The sequence below is a fragment of the Pimephales promelas genome, chromosome 16, assembly GCF_988280905.1.
Source record: "Pimephales promelas chromosome 16, fPimPro1.hap1.1, whole genome shotgun sequence".
Classification (NCBI taxonomy): Eukaryota; Metazoa; Chordata; class Actinopteri; order Cypriniformes; family Leuciscidae; genus Pimephales; species Pimephales promelas.
Window position 1 is genome coordinate 12,769,033 of NC_142784.1, and position 21,931 is coordinate 12,790,963.

The following is a 21,931-nucleotide window of genomic DNA, read 5'->3' on the forward strand; positions in this document are numbered from 1 at the left end:
AATCTGATTAATTTTTATATAATTTTTCCTTATGTCCCACATTCATTGGCAAAACAACTGGTACTTAAAATAACACAGTTCTTTTCAGCATTTCAGTCACTGTCTCTAATCATCAGGCAGACTTATAACTTTTTAGAAAGGAAAAAAAGTCTTACCTGAAATGATTGAGACGAATGCCTGGGTATGCGATCCTTTTCGTGTGACGCCAAAAATGTAGATTTAAAATCTTTGTTTTTTTTTTTCTTATTTAATTTAATAAAAAGACACCAGTCATTCTGCCAATATATGTTATTTATTTTACCAATTTATATAAGACATAAGAGAGAGAGTGATAATGGACCCGCAAAGATCTTCCTTCTTGCTTCTCTGTATTTTCTCTCTCTGCTTAAACAAAGAGCTACACAGTACATATAGGCTGTACCTATATCAAACATCTGGTTCCCATTAACGTTGAAATGTATATTCTGCTCGATGGAAAGAAACACAATACATTCAACTTCCCCCCCAAAGTCCCCCAAACTCTCAAAGTCTTCCACATACAGTATTCAGAAAAGTTTGATTCATAAAAATGTAGATTATAAAAGATTATGAATATATGTGAAAAGTATAAAAAAATGTATATGAAAAGTGTAAATCACATGCATAATACTAACGATTATAATTATTAATAAAAACAATAAAAATACTAAAAACAACATTAAATGATGAGATTGTGAATCTTCAGATGCTTATGTCCACAGAGCTGCCCTGTGGAGGAGATCGGAACAACTGTTTGTCTGTTTTGGGTCACATAAGAAAGGGTGTCCTGCATCTAAGCAAAGGATGAGCAAGTGGGTGGTCGAGGCCATCTCGCTTGCTTACGGTTCGGCCCATCAGCCTTCACCTTTGGCTGTAAGGGCTCATTCCACCAGGAGTATGTCTGCCTCTACAGCTCTTCTTTCAGGAGCTTCTCTTTAGGACGTTTGTGATACGGCAGGCTGGTCCTCACCGCACACTTTCGTCAGATTTTATTCCCTTGACCTTTGCTCCACTCCCAGGAATCAGTCAGTTTGTGTCTCCTAATGACACACGACGGGGATTTGGTTGTATGGGGATGTGGGTATTGCCTTCACACTGTGATTACACGCAGCGGTAGTCCCTGAAGGGGAATGTCCCGGGTTACATATGAATTCTGTTTAAAAATACAATCTATAATATTCGACAGGCAATTTTCAAAAGATTCCAAAAGATAGAAGCTATACAGAAATACTGATTTTACAAACCATTCGATTTAGGATTATATTTTCACTTGTATTCAATAGTATATATTCTCCTACACTGGACAATAAAGTGATAATTATGCAATATTATGAAGCTGACTCGGAGCCTGCAGCTACAGTCCCCCACCCAGAGTCCCGCGTTCTCAGACCCCTCTTTTTCGAGACAGATCCAAATGCAATTGAAAACAGTAGGATGCAATATTACGGTCTCGTTTTATTTAAAGTTATCCATATAAATATTTGTGTTTCCTTCTTAATGCGTGTGCCAAAAAAAACTAATTGTATTACTGATGAAAGGAATACAATTACAGATTGAACTATCTTCTGAAAAATATGTGATGTTATATTGCTACAATGTATTTAATTCAAATTCCAATTTTTCTTTCAGTTCAACCTATAATGGTCTAATTAACATTATACCATCCTAATATTACTAAACCTGTTTTTTTGATGTTTTGAATGCAAAGCAAAACTCAAATAAGAATAGAAAAACAGCAATAATAAACAATTCTGTACTTTTATTTAACGATCACCCACCTAAACATCATCTTGCTGTTAAGAAAAAAGGAAGAAAGAATTGTGTTAGTGACTTTACTTTTCGCCTTCGATTGCATTGAAAAAAAATCCTCATTTATAAGTCGCTTTGGATAATCTTAAAATGATAATGTTGCTGGGTCCGGCAGGGGCGACCGCATCGATGTATGGTGTACCCTGGAATACAACAGCATACGATCGCACTGTCACAGTCTCACAATATTTGTAAATGTTATCTTTATGTTTCATTGCTCTGTTGAAGTATCCCTTGAGATGTTTTTGAACTTTGGACAACTTTGTGGGTTTGAAATATGGGGCATTTAGGACATTTCTGGATTTCTGAAAGTGAATTCCCCCTTTGAATTGTTGTATTAATCTTTTAAAAAGAGAGAGTCAAACTCAAAATCAAATTTTAAGACCATGCAGCCCACAGAGCCCATACAGTCAAATTTCAGTCAATACTAATTAAAACAAGGAACCCAAACAAAAGGCCAAATGACACATTCTAGCTCACATGTTAATACCATATACTGGTTAATACATAGTGAAGGCATAGTACATTTGATTATTAGGCAATTGTATGAGTTGTAATTGGCTGGCAAAAACTTCATAACACAGTTCGACATAGTCTACATAAATTATATTAAGTAAAATAATTACTCTGGCATTAATTAATTCAATTTATAGTTTTAGGAGAAAAAGTCCGGAAATTAAAAAAAGGTCAAATTGTAAGTCTGATTAAATAATTAATGATGACATTCTTTGATATTAACACACTTAATGTATTTATCTGGTCTACTTTAATGTCCATTTTTACAATGGCTTGTCTATAAAAAAGTCCAAGGTTAAAGGCTAACGTTATAGCTATCAAAATATTTTCGGGTGGAAAAAAGGCGAAAAAACATACATTAATTGCTCACATTTTGTTACAGTCTATCTTTATAAATATTAAATGTTAAATTAAATTCATATGTTGGTGTATCGATGAGCTATACAGTAGATTAGCTATATAGAGTAGATTAGAGTAGATTAGCTTTATAGAGTAGCTATACTGTGATTAGAAAAAGAAAATCAAATGAGTATGATTCGCTAAATAAAATAGACGATACTCACTTTTTGAGTATCGTCTATTTTATTTGTTTATCCGATCCAATTTGAGGTAACACTTTAAAATAATGTTTATCCGATAGGAGGCGCTGTCTTGAAAAACGAGGGGTCTGAGACTGCAGGACTCTGGGCGGGGGACATAGGCCTAGCTGCAGGCTTAGAGTCATATTATTCTAATTATGTGTGTCTCCACAGATTTTCTGGCATTATCTACATGGAGAGAGAAGCTGCTGTAAAGTCTCTGCTGAATCTTTTTGTTTCAGCATCAGAGTTTGATGCAAATACAGAAGAAAATTACACTGAACTATTAACATCTGTGTGCAGTTACACATCTTTCCCCTATGAGGAGAATAATTATGATACTGAGGATCAGATTGATCAGTGTTATTTCCTGTTGGATCTGTGGTCACATGTGAAGGACTATGAGACTCAAACAGGCAGGAGTGTCCTTCCAGCATTACAGTCAGTTTATCAGTCAGCTCCTGCAGTCTGGAGAATAAAGCTCTCAGAGAGAAAGATCTCCATCCTCCTAGAAGTGCTGAAACTGCAGACAGAGAAGAAACCAGTAGAGCTGATAGACTGGACAGATGAAGAGAGTGAAGTGAGGGGATTCCTCCAGTGTCTGCCCTACATCTCACAGCTCAGGTGAGAGTCTCATGGAAAAATACACTCATAGTTTGATTCAGTTTATTTAAATATTGTCAATGTTGTCAAAAACATTTATGTCAGATTCTCTAAGCTTAATTAGGGCCCAAGCCCTGAAAGGGCGAAGGCCCTATTGTTTTCCTTCCGATTATTTTTTTTTAGGGCCCAAGCCCTGAAAGGGCGAAGGCCCTATTGTTTTCCTTGCGATTATTTTTCTTCTCTATTATTAGGGCCCAAGCCCTGAAAGGGCGAAGGCCCTATTGTTTTCCTTAGGATTATTCTTTTCTATTATTATTATTATTATTATTTTTCTTACGACTATTCGGGCACTTTTGGGGCCCTTATCATGCTCGAAAACTCTTGAAACTTTGCACACGGGTCAGAACCCGCGGCCATCAGAGCCGGGCTGAAGATGGTACCCGGGCGTGGCAGGGGGGCTCGTCAGCGCCCCCTGGAATGGGGTCCGAACACTTGGTCCATAACTCAAACACGCTTGCATGTAATAATATGAAACTCGGTACGCATGTTGATCTCATCGTTTCATCTATACCTCGCGCTTTTACTTTTTACCCCAGCCCAACAGGAAGTCGGCTATTGAGGTTTGTTTGTAAAACGCTCGCAATGTTATTTGAAATACTCCTCCTAGAGCTTTGATCCAAATTCGACGATACTCGGTCAGCGTGAAGTCAAGACATTGAGGATGAAAGCTTGTGTGGGGATTTTTGATATCTCGAACGGTTTGGCCGTGGCGAGGAAACGAAATCATGGCGAGAAACGTGAAACAGGAAGTTTGTTATAACTTCAGCATACATTAACTGATCTTGATGAAACTTCAGCAGTGTGTTCGCTGTAAGAGGACGATCACATGGATGTGACTATTGTGAGTCAAAGTTATAGCGCCACCAACTGGCAGCAGGAAGTGTGTCACTTTCAAAATGCTTTGATATCACCCTTTTATTTTTACCCGATTTGCTTCAAACTTCATATGTATAATGTAAACATACGGCAGATGTAGACCTGTGAATGGATTCTTGATATCTTTGAAACTGTTGCCGTGGCGACGCATCAAACTTTACCCTTCTTTTAGGATGCTTTTAGGATGCTTTTGAGACCCTTAGCATGCTTCAAAATGCATGAAACTCGACAGACACATCACATTTATTAGCCAGTAGACATGTGCAAAGTTTCAGAAACGGGCGTGGTGAGGGCTCAGTAGCGCCACCTTTTGACAAAAGTGGGGTTGTTAGTTTTAACTAGAGTTACAAAAATTGGTATGTATATTGTACTCCTCGAGCCGGACAACTTTCTAATTTACACTTATTAGCTAGGACCCACAGAAAGTCAGATATGTTTGTTTGAATGTGGTCTTGCTCAATCTGAGCCTACATCTCTGTCTTTGCCTGTCTGTGAGTGTGCAGGGGGAGGGGGCTTAACCATTTCACTGCTGTGTGTATGGCCTGCATAAAGAAAATACATTTCTCAAGCCTGGTATTTTTTAAATAAGTTTTTATTTTTATTTTTTATAAGTAAAGACATATAACTAGTTTAATTGTAGTGCATTGACAATAGTTTTATATAATTAGTTTATTAATCAGATTAACTTGGTCAATAAACTTGGTCTGAAAATTTGGTCCATAAATCAAACACACTTGCATGTAATAATATGAAACTTGGTACACATATAAATCTCATCGTTTCATATATAGCCTACTTCACACTCTTACTTTTTACCCCAGCCCAACAGGAAGTCGGCTATTTAGGGTTGTGTTTAAAACACATGCAATGGAATTTAAAGTAATGCTCCTAGAGCACTGAACCAAATTCGACAAAACTCGATCAGCGTGAAGTCAAGACATTAAGGATGAAAAGGTGACAAGGGATTTTTTATATCTCGAACGGTTTGGCCGTGGCGAGGAAACGAAATTATGGCGAGAAACATGAAACAGGATGTGTGTTATAACTTCAGCATACATTAACTGATCTTGATGAAACTTCAGCAGTGTTTTCGCTGTAAGAGACCGATCACATGGATGTGACTATTGTGAGTCAAAATTATAGCGCCACCAACTGGCAGCAGGAAGTGTGTCACTTTCAAAATGCTTTGAAACCACTCTCTTATTTTTAACCGATTTGCTTCAAACTTCATCTGTATAATGTAAATACACGGCAGATGTAGACCTGTGAATGAATTTTTGATATCTTTGATACTGTTGCCGTGGCAACGAATCAAACTTTAACATTCTTTTTTGATGCTTTTGGGACTCTTAGCATGCTTGAAATTGCTTGAAACTCAACAGATACATCACATTTATTAGCCAGTAGACATGTGCAACTATGGCAAAAGATTAAAGTAATGTCTAAAAAGTAAACACTAAAAGCCTCATATCTTCTAAAAATTTAATTATACATCATTTGTTTCTAAATTAAATTATACAAATATTATAACTTCCCCAATTTTTCCTTTTTTTCATTTAAGAATTATGTTTACGTTCAAAAACAGCCAGAATTGTTGTAAAATTCATAAAAAAATAATAATCTGAGTCATACGTAGTGCTATACTGCCCTCTTGTGTTCAATATCAGGTAGGCCTATTGTGTATATTCCCACCGGTTAATCAACGTGTGACTCCGCTGGGACTTGGGAGCTTTTAAATCGCTTACTTAAAACCGAAAGTCGAAATACGGATGTCCGCACAAGACATTAATGGTGTGGAGTAGAGCGAGCATTTTAAATAAATTCCTATTAAGTAGGATTGAACTAAACAGAAAGAATGTTCACTCTGTTCTGCTGGTTCCTCGCTGGTGGATCATATGATTACTTTGTCATAATCTATGACAAAAATGCTATTATAAACCATATTAATAATAGATAATACACATTGCTCTTATTTTTGAAAAATACATTCATGAAAAACAAGATAACAAAAATCATACAAAAATATAGCCATGGCTGCTATAAATGTTTGAAATGCATAGGACAGATGTTTAATGACGCAGCAACATATAATTGAAAGGCAATTAATAATCGGTCATTACGTCACTGCATTATGATATTACGGCTCCAATACGGTGCAGCACAAAGCACTTATGTGCATCCCGAGCGGAGAATGATGTGCTTGAAGCCACATGAAGTTACAGCGCAGTGAGTCCGTATTGAAAAGTTCAAAGCACAAAGGAAATACATATTTATGAACAGTGTATTATACATTATCTATCTATGCAATAGTTTATTGAGCCTTTTCTTTTAAAGGTTTTAAATTTCAGTTACTGTGTGCGTGAAGAACAATTATAGTGCTCTGACTCTAGTGTTGTGATCTAACCGACAGCGTCCGACACCCGGTAGAAAGTAACACGGTTAAGTTACAGCAATAAAGTCCAGCAAGAAAAAGTTTCTTCATTCGAAAATATAGACCTTTAGACCTTTATCTTAAAGATCCAGTATAATAGGATTAACATTCAATCATCTTGAAGATCGTTTCATCATTGACTGTAACCGAATGTGACGTGCTGTTTGAATGCTGAATGGAGAATGACTGACAGGCGCAGAGAGGGAAAAGTTTGTGTTCTTGAATTTAATGACTTAAATATTAATTTCTATATCACATAATAGCTTCAGAACACTAATAATACAGTACACAAAAACTTTATGGTACTTTAGAAAGTTTTTGTGCCTTTGTGCCTAACATAGAATAGTATATATGCACAATATAGAATTTGAATCAGCCTCGTCAAAGATGGCAGTGTCAGAGCCGATACCGATCCTGAGTATCTAATCGGCGCACTTCTTTTCAACAGTCAAATTGAAATTGAAATTGAAATTGCTTGAAACTCAACAGATACATCACATTTATTAGCCAGTAGACATGTGCAAAGTTTCAGAAACGGGCATAGTGCAAGGACTAAATAGCGCCACCTTTTGACAGAAGTGGGGTTGTTAGTTTTATCTACAGTTACAAAAATCGCTATATACATTGTACTCCTCAAGCCGGACAACTTTCTAATACATAGTCATTAGCTCGGACCAAGAGGAAGTCAAATATTTTGGTTTGAATATGGTGAGTCTCTCTCTGAGCCTACGTCCCTGTATGGCAAGCCCTTTTAACATTTAAAAGCTAAGTTTGCCTGTCCGGAATTAACATTGTAGATATCAACAACGTCTTTCTGTCTATTCGTAATTACATTTTGGATAGTTTGTATTATCATTTAAGATATCTGTATAACATAATTGTGACTAGTCGAAATGACAGAGTATGGCAAGCCGTTTTAACATTTAATCATAAAAGGGCCAAAGCCTTCGGCACCGCCACCCGGGTGCATTTAGGTAACTAAAGGAACCGGGGTTGCGGTGCCACCGGCTTGGGCCCGCCATCGCTGCTCGCAGCTATATTTATTATAATAATTATTATTTTACTACCTTTTGGGCACTTTTGGGGCCCTTAACGTGCTCGAAAACTCTTGAAACTTTGCACACGGGTCAGAACCCGCGGCCATCAGAGCCGGGCTGAAGCTGGTACCTGGGCGTGGCAGGGGGGCTCGTCAGCGCCCCCTGGAACGGGGTCCGAACACTCGGTCCATAACTCAAACACGCTTGCATGTAATAATATGAAACTCGGTACACATGTTGATCTCATCGTTTCATCTATACCTCGCGCTCTTACTTTTTACCCCAGCCCAACAGGAAGTCGGCTATTGAGGTTTGTTTGTAAAACGCTCGCAATGGTATTTGAAATACTCCTCCTAGAGCTTTGATCCACATTCGACGAAACTCGGTCAGCGTGAAGTCAAGACATTGAGGATGAAAGTTTGCGAGGGGATTTTTGATATCTCGAACGGTTTGTCCGTGGCGAGGAAACGAAATCATGGCGAGAAACGTGAAACAGGAAGTGTGTTATAACTTCAGCATACATTAACTGATCTTGATGAAACTTCAGCAGTGTGCTCGCTGTAAGAGGACGATCACATGGATGTGACTATTGTGAGTAAAAGTTATAGCGCCACCAACTGGCAGCAGGAAGTGTGTCACTTTCAAAATGCTTTGAAATCACCCTTTTATTTTTACCCGATTTGCTTCAAACTTCATCTGTATAATGTAAACATACGGCAGATGTAGACCTGTGAATGGATTCTTGATATCTTTGAAACTGTTGCCGTGGCGACGCATCAAACTTTGCCCTTCTTTTAGGATGCTTTTAGGATGCTTTTGAGACCCTTAGCATGCTTCAAATTGCATGAAACTCGACAGACACATCACATTTATTAGCCAGTAGACATGTGCAAAGTTGCAGAAACGGGCGTGGTGAGGGCTCAGTAGCGCCACCTTTTGACAAAAGTGGGGTGGTTAGTTTTAACTAGAGTTACAAAAATTGGTATGTATATTGTACTCCTCGAGCCGGACAACTTTCTAATTGACACTTATTAGCTAGGACCCACAGAAACTCAGATATTTTTGTTTGAATATGGCCACTCTGAGCCTTTGGCTGGCTGGCTGGCTGTCTGTGTGTGTGTGTGTGTGCAGGGGGAGGGGGCTTAACCATTTCACTGCTGTGTGTATGACCTGCATAAAGAAAATACATTTCTCAAGCCTGGTATTTTTTAAATAAGTTTTTATTTTTATTTTTTATAAGTAAAGGCATATAACTAGTTTAATTGTAGTGAATTGACAATAGTTTTATATAATTAGTTTATTAATCAGATTAACTTGGTCAATAAACTTGGTCTGAAAATTTGGTCCATAAATCAAACACACTTGCATGTAATAATATGAAACTTGGTACACATATAGATCTCATCGTTTCATATATACTTCACACTCTTACTTTTTACCCCAGCCCAACAGGAAGTTGGCTATTTAGGGTTGTGTTTAAAACACATGCAATGTAATTAGGGCCCAAGCCCTGAAAGGGCGAAGGCCCTATTGTTTTCCTAAGGATTATTAGGGCCCAAGCCCTGAAAGGGCGAAGGCCCTATTGTTTTCCTTGCGATTATTTTTCTTCTCTATTATTATTATAATAATTATTATTTTACTACCTTTTGGGCACTTTTGGGGCCCTTAACGTGCTCGAAAACTCTTGAAACTTTGCACACGGGTCAGAACCCGCGGCCATCAGAGCCGGGCTGAAGCTGGTACCTGGGCGTGGCAGGGGGGCTCGTCAGCGCCCCCTGGAACGGGGTCCGAACACTCGGTCCATAACTCAAACACGCTTGCATGTAATAATATGAAACTCGGTACACATGTTGATCTCATCGTTTCATCTATACCTCGCGCTCTTACTTTTTACCCCAGCCCAACAGGAAGTCGGCTATTGAGGTTTGTTTGTAAAACGCTCGCAATGGTATTTGAAATACTCCTCCTAGAGCTTTGATCCACATTCGACGAAACTCGGTCAGCGTGAAGTCAAGACATTGAGGATGAAAGTTTGCGAGGGGATTTTTGATATCTCGAACGGTTTGTCCGTGGCGAGGAAACGAAATCATGGCGAGAAACGTGAAACAGGAAGTGTGTTATAACTTCAGCATACATTAACTGATCTTGATGAAACTTCAGCAGTGTGCTCGCTGTAAGAGGACGATCACATGGATGTGACTATTGTGAGTAAAAGTTATAGCGCCACCAACTGGCAGCAGGAAGTGTGTCACTTTCAAAATGCTTTGAAATCACCCTTTTATTTTTACCCGATTTGCTTCAAACTTCATCTGTATAATGTAAACATACGGCAGATGTAGACCTGTGAATGGATTCTTGATATCTTTGAAACTGTTGCCGTGGCGACGCATCAAACTTTGCCCTTCTTTTAGGATGCTTTTAGGATGCTTTTGAGACCCTTAGCATGCTTCAAATTGCATGAAACTCGACAGACACATCACATTTATTAGCCAGTAGACATGTGCAAAGTTGCAGAAACGGGCGTGGTGAGGGCTCAGTAGCGCCACCTTTTGACAAAAGTGGGGTGGTTAGTTTTAACTAGAGTTACAAAAATTGGTATGTATATTGTACTCCTCGAGCCGGACAACTTTCTAATTGACACTTATTAGCTAGGACCCACAGAAACTCAGATATTTTTGTTTGAATATGGCCACTCTGAGCCTTTGGCTGGCTGGCTGGCTGTCTGTGTGTGTGTGTGTGTGCAGGGGGAGGGGGCTTAACCATTTCACTGCTGTGTGTATGACCTGCATAAAGAAAATACATTTCTCAAGCCTGGTATTTTTTAAATAAGTTTTTATTTTTATTTTTTATAAGTAAAGGCATATAACTAGTTTAATTGTAGTGAATTGACAATAGTTTTATATAATTAGTTTATTAATCAGATTAACTTGGTCAATAAACTTGGTCTGAAAATTTGGTCCATAAATCAAACACACTTGCATGTAATAATATGAAACTTGGTACACATATAGATCTCATCGTTTCATATATACTTCACACTCTTACTTTTTACCCCAGCCCAACAGGAAGTTGGCTATTTAGGGTTGTGTTTAAAACACATGCAATGTAATTTAAATTATTGCTCCTAGAGCACTGAACCAAATTCGACGAAACTCGATCAGCGTGAAGTCAAGACATTAAGGATGAAAAAGTGCCACGGGATTTTTGATATCTCGAACGGTTTGGCCGTGGCGAGGAAACGAAATTATGGCGAGAAACATGGAACAGGATGTGTGTTATAACTTCAGCATACATTAACTGATCTTGACGAAACTTCAGCAGTGTTTTCGCTGTAAGAGACCGATCACATGGATGTGACTATTGTGAGTCAAAGTTATAGCGCCACCAACTGGCAGCAGGAAGTGTGTCACTTTCAAAATGCCGTGGCAACGAAACAAACTTTAACATTATTTTTTGATGCTTTTGGGACTCTTAGCTTGCTTGAAATTGCTTGAAACTCAACAGATACATCACATTTATTAGCCAATAGACATGTGCAACTATGGCAAAAGATTAAAGTAATGTCAAAAAAGTAAACACTAAAAGCCTCATATCTTCTAAAAATGTAATTATACATCATTTGTTTCTAAATTAAATTATACAAATATTATAACTTCCCCAATTTTTCCTTTTTTTTCATTTAAGAATTGTGTTTACGTTCAAAAACAGCCAGAATTGTTGTAAAATTCATAAAAAAATAATAATCTGAGTCATACGTAGTGCTATACTGCCCTCTTGTGTTCAATATCAGGTAGGCCTATTGTGTATATTCCCACCGGTTAATCAACGTGTGACTCCGCTGGGACTTGGGAGCTTTTAAATCGCTTACTTAAAACCGAAAGTCAAAATACGGATGTCCGCACAAGACATTAATGGTGTGGAGTAGAGCGAGCATTTTAAATAAATTCCTATTAAGTAGGATTGAACTAAACAGAAAGAATGTTCACTCTGTTCTGCTGGTTCCTCGCTGGTGGATCATATGATTACTTTGTCATAATCTATGACAAAAATGCTATTATAAACCATATTAATAATAGATAATACACATTGCTCTTATTTTTGAAAAATACATTCATGAAAAACAAGATAACAAAAATCATTAAAAAAAAATATAGCCATGGCTGCTATAAAGCAACATATAATTGAAAGGCAATTAATAATCTGTCATTACGTCACTGCATTATGATATTACGGCTCCAATACGGTGCAGCACAAAGCACTTATGTGCATCCCGAGCGGAGAATGATGTGCTTGAAGCCACATGAAGTTACAGCGCATTGAGTCCGTATTGAAAAGTTCAAAGCACAAAGGAAATACATATTTATGAACAGTGTATTATACATTATCTATCTATGCAATAGTTTATTGAGCCTTTTCTTTTAAAGGTTTTAAATTTCAGTTACTGTGTGCGTGAAGAACAATTATAGTGCTCTGACTCTAGTGTTGTGATCTAACCGACAGCGTCCGACACCCGGTAGAAAGTAACACGATTAAGTTACAGCAATAAAGTCCAGCAAGAAAAAGTTTCTTCATTCGAAAATATAGACCTTTAGACCTTTATCTTAAAGATCCAGTATAATAGGATTAACATTGAATCATTGAAGATCGTTTCATCATTGACTGTAACCGAATGTGACGTGCTGTTTGAATGCTGAATGGAGAATGACTGACAGGCGCAGAGAGGGAAAAGTTTGTGTTCTTGAATTTAATGACTTAAATATTAATTTCTATATCACATAATAGCTTCAGAACACTAATAATACAGTACACAAAAACTTTATGGTACTTTAGAAAGTTTTTGTGCCTTTGTGCCTAACAGAATAGTATATGCACAATATAGAATTTGAATCAGCCTCGTCAAAGATGGCAGTGTCAGAGCCGATACCGATCCTGAGTATCTAATCGGCGCACTTCTTTTCAACAGTCAAATTGAAATTGAAATTGCTTGAAACTCAACAGATACATCACATTTATTAGCCAGTAGACGTGCAAAGTTTCAGAAACGGGCAATGTGCAAGGACTAAATAGCGCCACCTTTTGACAAAAGTGGGGTTGTTAGTTTTATCTACAGTTACAAAAATCGGTATATACATTGTACTCCTCAAGCCGGACAACTTTCTAATACATAGTCATTAGCTCGGACCAAGAGGAAGTCAGATATTTTGGTTTGAATATGGTGAGCCTCTCTCTGAGCCTACGTCCCTGTATGGCAAGCCCTTTTAACATTTAAAAGCTAAGTTTGCCTGTCCGGAATTAACATTGTAGATATCAACAACGTCTTTCTGTCTATTCGTAATTACATTTTGGATAGTTTGTATTATCATTTAAGACATCTGTAACATAATTGTGACTAGTCGAAATGACAGAGTATGGCAAGCCGTTTTAACATTTAATCATAAAAGGGCCAAAGCCTTCGGCACCGCTACCCGGGTGCCTTTAGGTAACTAAAGGAACCGGGGTTGCGGTGCCACCGGCTTGGGCCCGCCATCGCTGCTCGCAGCTATATTTTTCTTTTATTTTTCTAACGACTATTCGGGCACTTTTGGGGCCCTTAACATGCTCGAAAACTCTTGAAACTTTGCACACGGGTCAGAACCCGCGGCCATCAGAGCCGGGCTGAAGCTGGTACCTGGGCGTGGCAGGGCGGCTCGTCAGCGCCCCCTGGAACGGGGTCCGAACACTTGGTCCATAACTCAAACACGCTTGTATGTAATAATATGAAACTCGGTACACATGTTGCTCTCATCGTTTCATCTATACCTCACACTCTTACTTTTTACCCCAGCCCAACAGGAAGTCGGCTATTGAGGTTTGTTTGTAAAACGCTCGCAATGGAATGTTAAATACTCCTCCTAGAGCTTTGATCCAAGTTCGACGAAACTCAGTCAGCGTGAAGTCAAGACATTGAGGATGAAAGTTTGCGAGGGGATTTTTGATATCTCGAACGGTTTGTCCGTGGCGAGGAAACGAAACTATGGCGAGAAACGTGAAACAGGAAGTGTGTTATAACTTCAGCATACATTAACTGATCTTGATGAAACTTCAGCAGTGTGTTCGCTGTAAGAGGACGATCACATGGATGTGACTATTGTGAGTCAAAGTTATAGTGCCACCAACTGGCAGCAGGAAGTGTGTCACTTTCAAAATGCTTTGAAATCACCCTTTTATTTTTACCCGATTTGCTTCAAACTTCATCTGAATAATGTAAACATACGATAGATGTAGACCTGTGAATGGATTCTTGATATCTTTTAAACTGTTGCCGTGGCAACGCATCAAACTTTACCATTCTTATAGGATGCTTTTGAGACCCTTAGCATGCTTCAAATTGCATGAAACTCGACAGACACATCACATTTATTAGCCAGTAGACATGTGCAAAGTTTCAGAAACGGGCGTGGTGAGGGCTCAGTAGCGCCACCTTTTGACAAAAGTGGGGTTGTTAGTTTTATCTACAGTTACAAAAATCGGTATGTATATTGTACTCCTCGAGCCGGACAACTTTCTAATTGACACTCATTAGCTAGGACCCACAGAAAGTCAGATATGTTTGTTTGAATGTAGAGAAAATCTCAGAATTTTGCCAGTGTCTCAGTGTTTCTCTGTGTGAGTGAGAGGAGGGGCGCCTGTCAGGTTAATTTTAACCCTTTATTTGCTGTGTGCAACTTCTCTGGCATTTTCGGGGGCCTTAACATCCTCGAAAACTCTTGAAACTTTGCACACGGGTCAGAACCCATGGCCATCAGGGCCGGGCTGAAGCTGGTAACCGGGCGTGGCAGGGCGGCTCGACAGCGCCCCCTGGACTGGGATTCGAACATTTGTCCATAAATCAAACACACTTGCATGAATTAATATGAAACTCGGTACAATTATAGATCACATCAGGCCAAACAACTTTCGTGCTCTAAGTTTTATGACAGTTCAAATGGAAGTTATTTATGAATTATGAATTATGGGTTGTTTGAATAATTGTCCTAGGAGAAATACATCAAATCACAATGCATGTGTTTACCAATCACAACCAAACTCGGTGTGCATGAAGTCAAGACATTGAGGATGCTCAATTCCGGACGGATTTTTGATATCTCGAACGGTCTGGCCGTGGCGAGGAAATGAATTTTATGACTAAAAAAGGACACATAAAGTGTGTTATAACTTTGCTCAATTTACCTACAGTTACAAAACTTACCACGTATATTGTTCTCGTCAAGCCGATCAACTTTCCAATTTAAAGTCATTCGCTCTGAGCAACAGAAAGTCAGATATTGTAGTTTGAATGGATTTATTTCCCCTGCGATTCTCTCTCTCTCTCTCTCTCTCTCTCTCTCTCTCTCTCTCTCTCTCTGTGTGTGTGTGTGTGTGGGTGTGTGTGTGTGTGGGGAGGGGAGGGCTGTTGTCTGTGTTTATGTGTGTGTGTGTGGCTGGCTGTGATTTTTCCTACAAGTCCTTGTCTCTAAGTCCTTGTCTTTTTGCATAAAAATTTTGTATAACAATATTTTTAAATGACAAAATAGGCATATAACCCCCATCTTTTAAATGTATAGATTGCTTTAAATAAAAGTAAGATTGTATTTGTAATTGAAGTTGAATGAATTTAAAATTCATGTGCTATATTTCATTCAATATATTTGTTTTCCTTAAGATTTTAAAACACTAACTTCATTCTTATCTGAATTACAAATATTTGTTTCTGTATAAAATAATACTCTGACTAAAAACACATTTGATGGTTTTTTTTGGTATTTTTATTTACATGTATTTATGTGTGTGTGTGTGTGTGTGTGTGTGTGTATATAAAGTGCAGGGTTTTTTTAGATAAAGTAGAATTTCTATAACTATGTGTTGAACTAATAAATCACTCTTGTGTGTGTTAAACACAATCTACTTAATACAGACAACTTCATTATAAAGATAAATAACAAATCCAAAAAATATATGATTATAATCTATGACAAAAAAAGCCATTACAAACTATATTATTGGAAAATACACATTGCTCTTTGTATTGTTGTAAAATATTCATGAAAAACAAGATAACAAAAATCAAAAAGATAAATTATTTTAGATATAGCCATGTTTTAAATGTATAGCAGAGATGTTAATTGAGGCAGCAACATACAAACTTTCTAGAACAACATGGACCTGAATAGCTGGTTTTTATGGAGAACAGTGAAGAGGAAGAGGGTGCAAATCAAACAGCTCATTCTCAGACTACACAGCAAACAGCTTAAGTTTTTAGTGCTTTGTTTGAGGTTTTTAGTGCTCTGTCCTATCTATTATCAACATATAATAGATGGAACAGAACAAGAAAGGCAATTAATAATCTGTCATTGCGTCACTGCATTATGATATGAAAGGCTCAGTACAGTGTGGCACAAAACGCTTATGCGCATCCCGAGTGGAGAATGATGCGCTTAAAGCCACATGGAGTTACAGCGCACAGCGCATCGAGTCCGCATTGATGCAAGCTCTACAATACACTTCTTTTTGATAGTCAAAGCGGGGGTTACGTTTTTACACGTCGTACAGAATAACCCTAAAGGCACCAAGGTGGCGGTGCCACCGGCTTTTTATTAAATATAAATATAGCTGTGAGCAGCGATAAAGGGCCAAAGCCGGCGGTACCACCATCCCGGTGCCTTTGGGTAACTAAAGGCATCGGCGTTGCGGTGCCACCGGCTTGGGCCCGCAATCGCTGCTCGCAGCTATATTTTCTATTGTTTTAATGTAGCTGAAGATTTTAACTGTAAGACGGATCTGTTGTTTTAATTTTTAGACTGCATTTACATTAATATTGAGCCAAAACACACTGGCCCTCATTTATCAATCTTGTGTAGAAACGGGTGTATATGTTGGCGTAAGATTATGCTTACACTCCTCTCACCACCTGATTTATGAAGCTGTGCGTACCTTTGAAATCCAGGTGTACGCAATGCCTGCCCTTGATAAATTGCGTGGCCGAAAACGATCGTCATTAGAATAACACACCCCTAAATATTCAAGTCTCCGCTCCCCCCACGCCCCCATTTTACGCCATGGACACATGGAAGACGGCAAAGAAGAGAAACTTCTCTGACGTGGAGCCGAAATGACCTATCACAACGCATTATTTTACAGCACGTCTTTTGAAATAGCATTCAATTTAGAATCACTTCACGTGTATTGGGGTTTACAATAGTTATGATGATGGTGTGATGTGGAGTACCATTCATTAACATTAATAATTGCATGACAATTTGCAATATTCTTCTTCTTAATATTATGATTTGTATTATTAATGGCGCTTGTTATTTAGAAGAAGAATGTCGTTATTATTATTATTTGTATTATAATTTTATGTAAAAGAAGAGGAATGTATTTTTTATTATTTTGTCAGTCTGAATTATTTTTTGGTCATTGAAAGCCTTTCATTACCGAACCCAGTCCGTGCGTAACTGCCGGGGCTTACCCTGAAACGGCAGAGTAAAGTCCACAGGCTCGCAACTGAAGGAATGCTACAAATCAAATGCCTTGGTAAAGTCTCACAAATTAAACATTGAAGTCCATCTTGCACAAAAATAAATACTGAAGTTTATAATTACTATGTTGTTTTTACAGTGGGTCATAATATATCATATATTTTAGTTTGCCAGTGCTTTTTGTGGTGTTAGGAATTTATCTGCGCATTTCCGCACTAACTCAAAACGTGCGTACAACACCTCCTGAGCTGGTGTAGGATTTGAGCGTTCCGTACGCCAACGTCCATATTGATAAATCTCAAAGTCACCGTGGTTTTGGGTGTACGCTGGAAATTTGGTGTACGCACTTTTGATAAATGAGGGCCACTGAGAGCAAAAAAGTGACAAAATCAACCTATTTTATCATGACCGTGCACTTGTACAAATGTAACTTGTACTTTGTGTTGTTTGTAATTATTTTAATATTTTCACTATTTTAAATACGGTCATATATTCAAAAATATTATTTTCAACCCTCATTTTGACCTTTTGTCACAAACACTTGGTTTGAGTGCTATACATCTCCTTTAAGACTGGTCACTGTTATGATTGGCTAAGGTCATTTCATAGGAAAAAGTTTCAGTGCCTCCAATATTGCACATGGGTGTTTCGAAAACATTATCTATAAATATAAAACTGCATTTACAAGGAAAGCATTGTGAATTTGTGTTTACATTTGTTTTGTTATGAAGTTGTTTACTTGCGCTTTGTGATTTGCTGTTTTCCGATCCAATATTGTTGGCATTGCTCATCTTTCAATAAACATTTCTTTGCAAACTGTACATTAAATTGTGCCTGATCACAAACCCAAGCCTGTAGTGAAATGGGCAGAACAAATATAATCTTCCAACATGATCCTAGACATTGTTTAATAATAATTAATAATAAACCATTAATAATAAACCATCCATTCGTTCCTAATGCTGGAGTCCTTCAGAAGGCTGTGTAGAACTTCCCTGACATATTCATATTTGTAAAAATAAATAAATAAATAAAAACTAGTTTAAACTTGCAGTAAGCTTCAGGTGCCTGTTAACATGAGTAGCTCTATGGTCTTGGGTGTAAATACTATTGGTCAACAAACATAAAACTGCTGTGTTTTATTCACTAGAGAAAAATCAAGAATTATTCTTTATTATTTGTTTGCCCTGCTAATTTGACTTTGGTAACTAGGAATGTGTGATTTAGGAGTCTTAGCTCGGCAATACCTCTACTGAAACGTGTTGGTCTTGTGTTTTGGTGACTAACAACAGGAGCTGGCAACACATCTGTTTGTGATCAGCGGTTCTGTGTTTCCTGCGTTTATAATGTTTTCTTCCACACAGCGAGACTGACAACTGATATGTCAGTATATATCGGTTTCTAGATATCTGGGGAATAAATGGTATTGGTGGACAGTAAATGCAGCCAAAGTGTTACTAATGCATCTGTAATGGTGGAGCAACCATCTGTCTGACAAAGAGTTACATTAACAGCAACTGAATATGTTAATTAATAATTTAGAGCTTGTGGTTTCAGGAAATTATTTAAATTACTGTATTTGTTTCATTGTTTCACAGTTTATTTGCAGTTATGCACTCTTTTTTTTGTTTGAAAAATAATTGATTTCAACTAGTGTGATTCTATTTGCCATCATTTGATATTTTGCTACAAAAAATGCAAAGAGCAAAACTGAAAACTAAAGATAGTAATAAAAAACATATTTTCATCACTTTTCACTGTTTACACTTGGGTATCATGTGAAAACTGTTTAATTAATGTCAAGAATCATTATTTGTCTCCTTTGTTGTTTCTAACTGAATCTTGTTCATTCCTTCTTTAGATTTGTTGAACCACAGAATAACTCATCTGAATCATGGGAGAAAAGAAAGAGATCTTTCATACTGGATTTGTATCTGCAAGCTGTTCTCCATCAGAAAGGGACAATAGAAGAAACTGTGAAGAAACTGTTGTCATCTGTGAATTATGAGAGATGTGATTTCCTGCTGGATCTGTGGTCACATGTGAAGGACTATGAGACTCAAACAGGCAGGAGTGTCCTTCCAGCATTACAGCCAGTTTATCAGTCAGCTCCTGCAGTCTGGAGAATAAAGCTCTCAGAGAGAAAGATCTCCATCCTCCTAGAAGTGCTGAAACTGCAAACAAAGAAGAAACCAGTAGAGCTGATAGACTGGACAGATGAAGAGAGTGAAGTGAGGGGATTCCTCCAGTGTCTGCCCTACATCTCACAGCTCAGGTGAGAGTCTCATGGGAAAATACACTCATAGTTTGATTCAGTTTATTTTAATGTTGTCATTTAAATGCATTAATAAATAATATAGTTCATTTAAATTAATTAGAAAAACATTTATGTCAGATTCTGTAAGCTTAATTTCTATTGTTTTAATGTAGCTGAAGATTTTAGCTGTAAGACTGTAAGACAGATCTGTTGTTTTGATTAAGTTTAAAACTTGCAGTAAACTTCAGGTGCCTGTTAACATGAGTAGCTCTATGGTCTTGGGTGACCTGCTCTCTCTTTCTTGTCATGCTGTTGTTCTTCCTCTGCTGGGCAGGTTATCAAAATGAAATGGTAAAGTAGGCGTTGATGTGTTGTTTTGGAGTTGGTCAGATGAAAATATCTACTATAGTCTAATGTCACAATGTGGAGGAAGTAGAAAACAAGTCATCTGGCAGCTTGATTTCAGTTTATGCCGATTTTAAGGGGGTCTGAAGAGTTTTTTTCCATTGTACAATGACATCATGTATGTCAATCGATCAAAGAAAATGTGATTCCTCATTCCATAAATACTATTGGTCAACAAACATAAAACTGCTGTGTTTTATTCACTAGAGAAAAGTCAAGAATTATTCTTTATTATTTTTTTGCCCTGCTAATTTGACTTTGGTAACTAGGAATGTGTGATTTAGGAGTCTCAGCTAGGCAATACCTCTACTGAAACGTGTTGGTCTTTTGTTTTGGTGACGAACAACAGGAGCTGGCAACACATCTGTTTGTGATCAGCGGTTCTGTGTTTCCTGCGTTTATAATGTTTTCTTCCACACAGCGAGACTGACAACTGATATGTCAATATATTTCGGTTTCTAGATATCTGGGGAATAAATGGTATTGGTGGACAGTAAATGCAGCCAAAGTGTTTACTAATGCATCTGTAATGGTGGAACAACCATCTGTCTGACAAAGAGTTACATTAACAGCAACTGAATCTGTTAATTAATAATTTAGAGCTTGTGGTTTCGGGAAATTATTTAAATTACTGTATTTGTTTCATTGTTTCACAGTTTATTTGCAGTTATGCACTCTTTTTTTGTTTGAAAAATGTAATTGATTTCAACTAGTGTGATTCTATTTGCCAATAATCATTTGATATTTTGCTACAAAAAATGCAAAGAGCAAAACTGAAAACTAAAGATAGTAATAAAAAACATATTTTCATCATTTTTCACTGTTTACACTTGGGTATCATGTGAAAACTGTTTGATTAATGTCAAGAATCATTATTTGTCTCCTTTGTCGTCTCTAACTGAATCTTGTTGATTCTTTCTTTAGATTTGTTGAACCACAGAATAACTCATCTGAATCATGGGAGAAAAGAAAGAGATCTTTCATACTGGATTTGTATCTGCAAGCTGTTCTCCATCAGAAAGGGACAATAGAAGAAACTGTGAAGAAACTGTTGTCATCTGTGAATTATGAGAGATGTGATTTCCTGCTGGATCTGTGTTCACATGTGAAGGACTATGAGACTCAAACAGGCAGGAGTGTCCTTCCAGCATTACAGTCAGTTTATCAGTCAGCTCCTGCAGTCTGGAGAATAAAGCTCTCAGAGAGAAAGATCTCCATCCTCCTAGAAGTGCTGAAACTGCAGACAGAGAAGAAACCAGTAGAGCTGATAGACTGGACAGATGAAGAGAGTGAAGTGAGGGGATTCCTCCAGTGTCTGCCCTACATCTCACAGCTCAGGTGAGAGTCTCATGGAAAAATACACTCATAGTTTGATTCAGTTTATTTAAATATTGTCAATGTTGTCAAAAACATTTATGTCAGATTATCTAAGCTTAATTTCTATTGTTTTAATGTAGCTGAAGATTTTAACTGTAAGACGGATCTGTTGTTTTAATTTTTAGACTGCATTTACATTAATATTGAGCCAAAACACACTGGCCCTCATTTATCAATCTTGCGTAGAAACGGGTGTATATGTTGGCGTAAGATTATGCTTACACTCCTCTCACCACCTGATTTATGAAGCTGTGCGTACCTTTGAAATCCAGGTGTACGCAATGCCTGATAAATTGCGTGGCCGAAAACGATCGTCATTAGAATAACACACCCCTAAATATTCAAGTCTCCGCTCCCCCCACGCCCCCATTTTACGCCATGGACACATGGAAGAGGGCAAAGAAGAGAAACTTCTCTGACGTGTGTCATGATTCTGCCTTCTTGTCTTTGATTTTTCTCTAGTCGTG

General features: G+C 37.8%; 1 protein-coding gene across 1 annotated transcript in view; it reads left to right on the forward strand.

The window, feature by feature from the left end:
* Positions 1 to 21,931, forward strand: part of LOC120478946 (uncharacterized) — a 150,968-nt gene that overhangs the window by 97,122 nt on the left and 31,915 nt on the right. Inside the window, exons 28-30 of the mRNA XM_089120794.1 lie at positions 3,096 to 3,545; positions 19,287 to 19,700; positions 21,012 to 21,425. Of these exons, the coding sequence (XP_088976920.1) occupies positions 3,096 to 3,545; positions 19,287 to 19,700; positions 21,012 to 21,425 (1,278 nt within the window). The remainder of the gene's footprint in view (positions 1 to 3,095; positions 3,546 to 19,286; positions 19,701 to 21,011; positions 21,426 to 21,931) is intronic.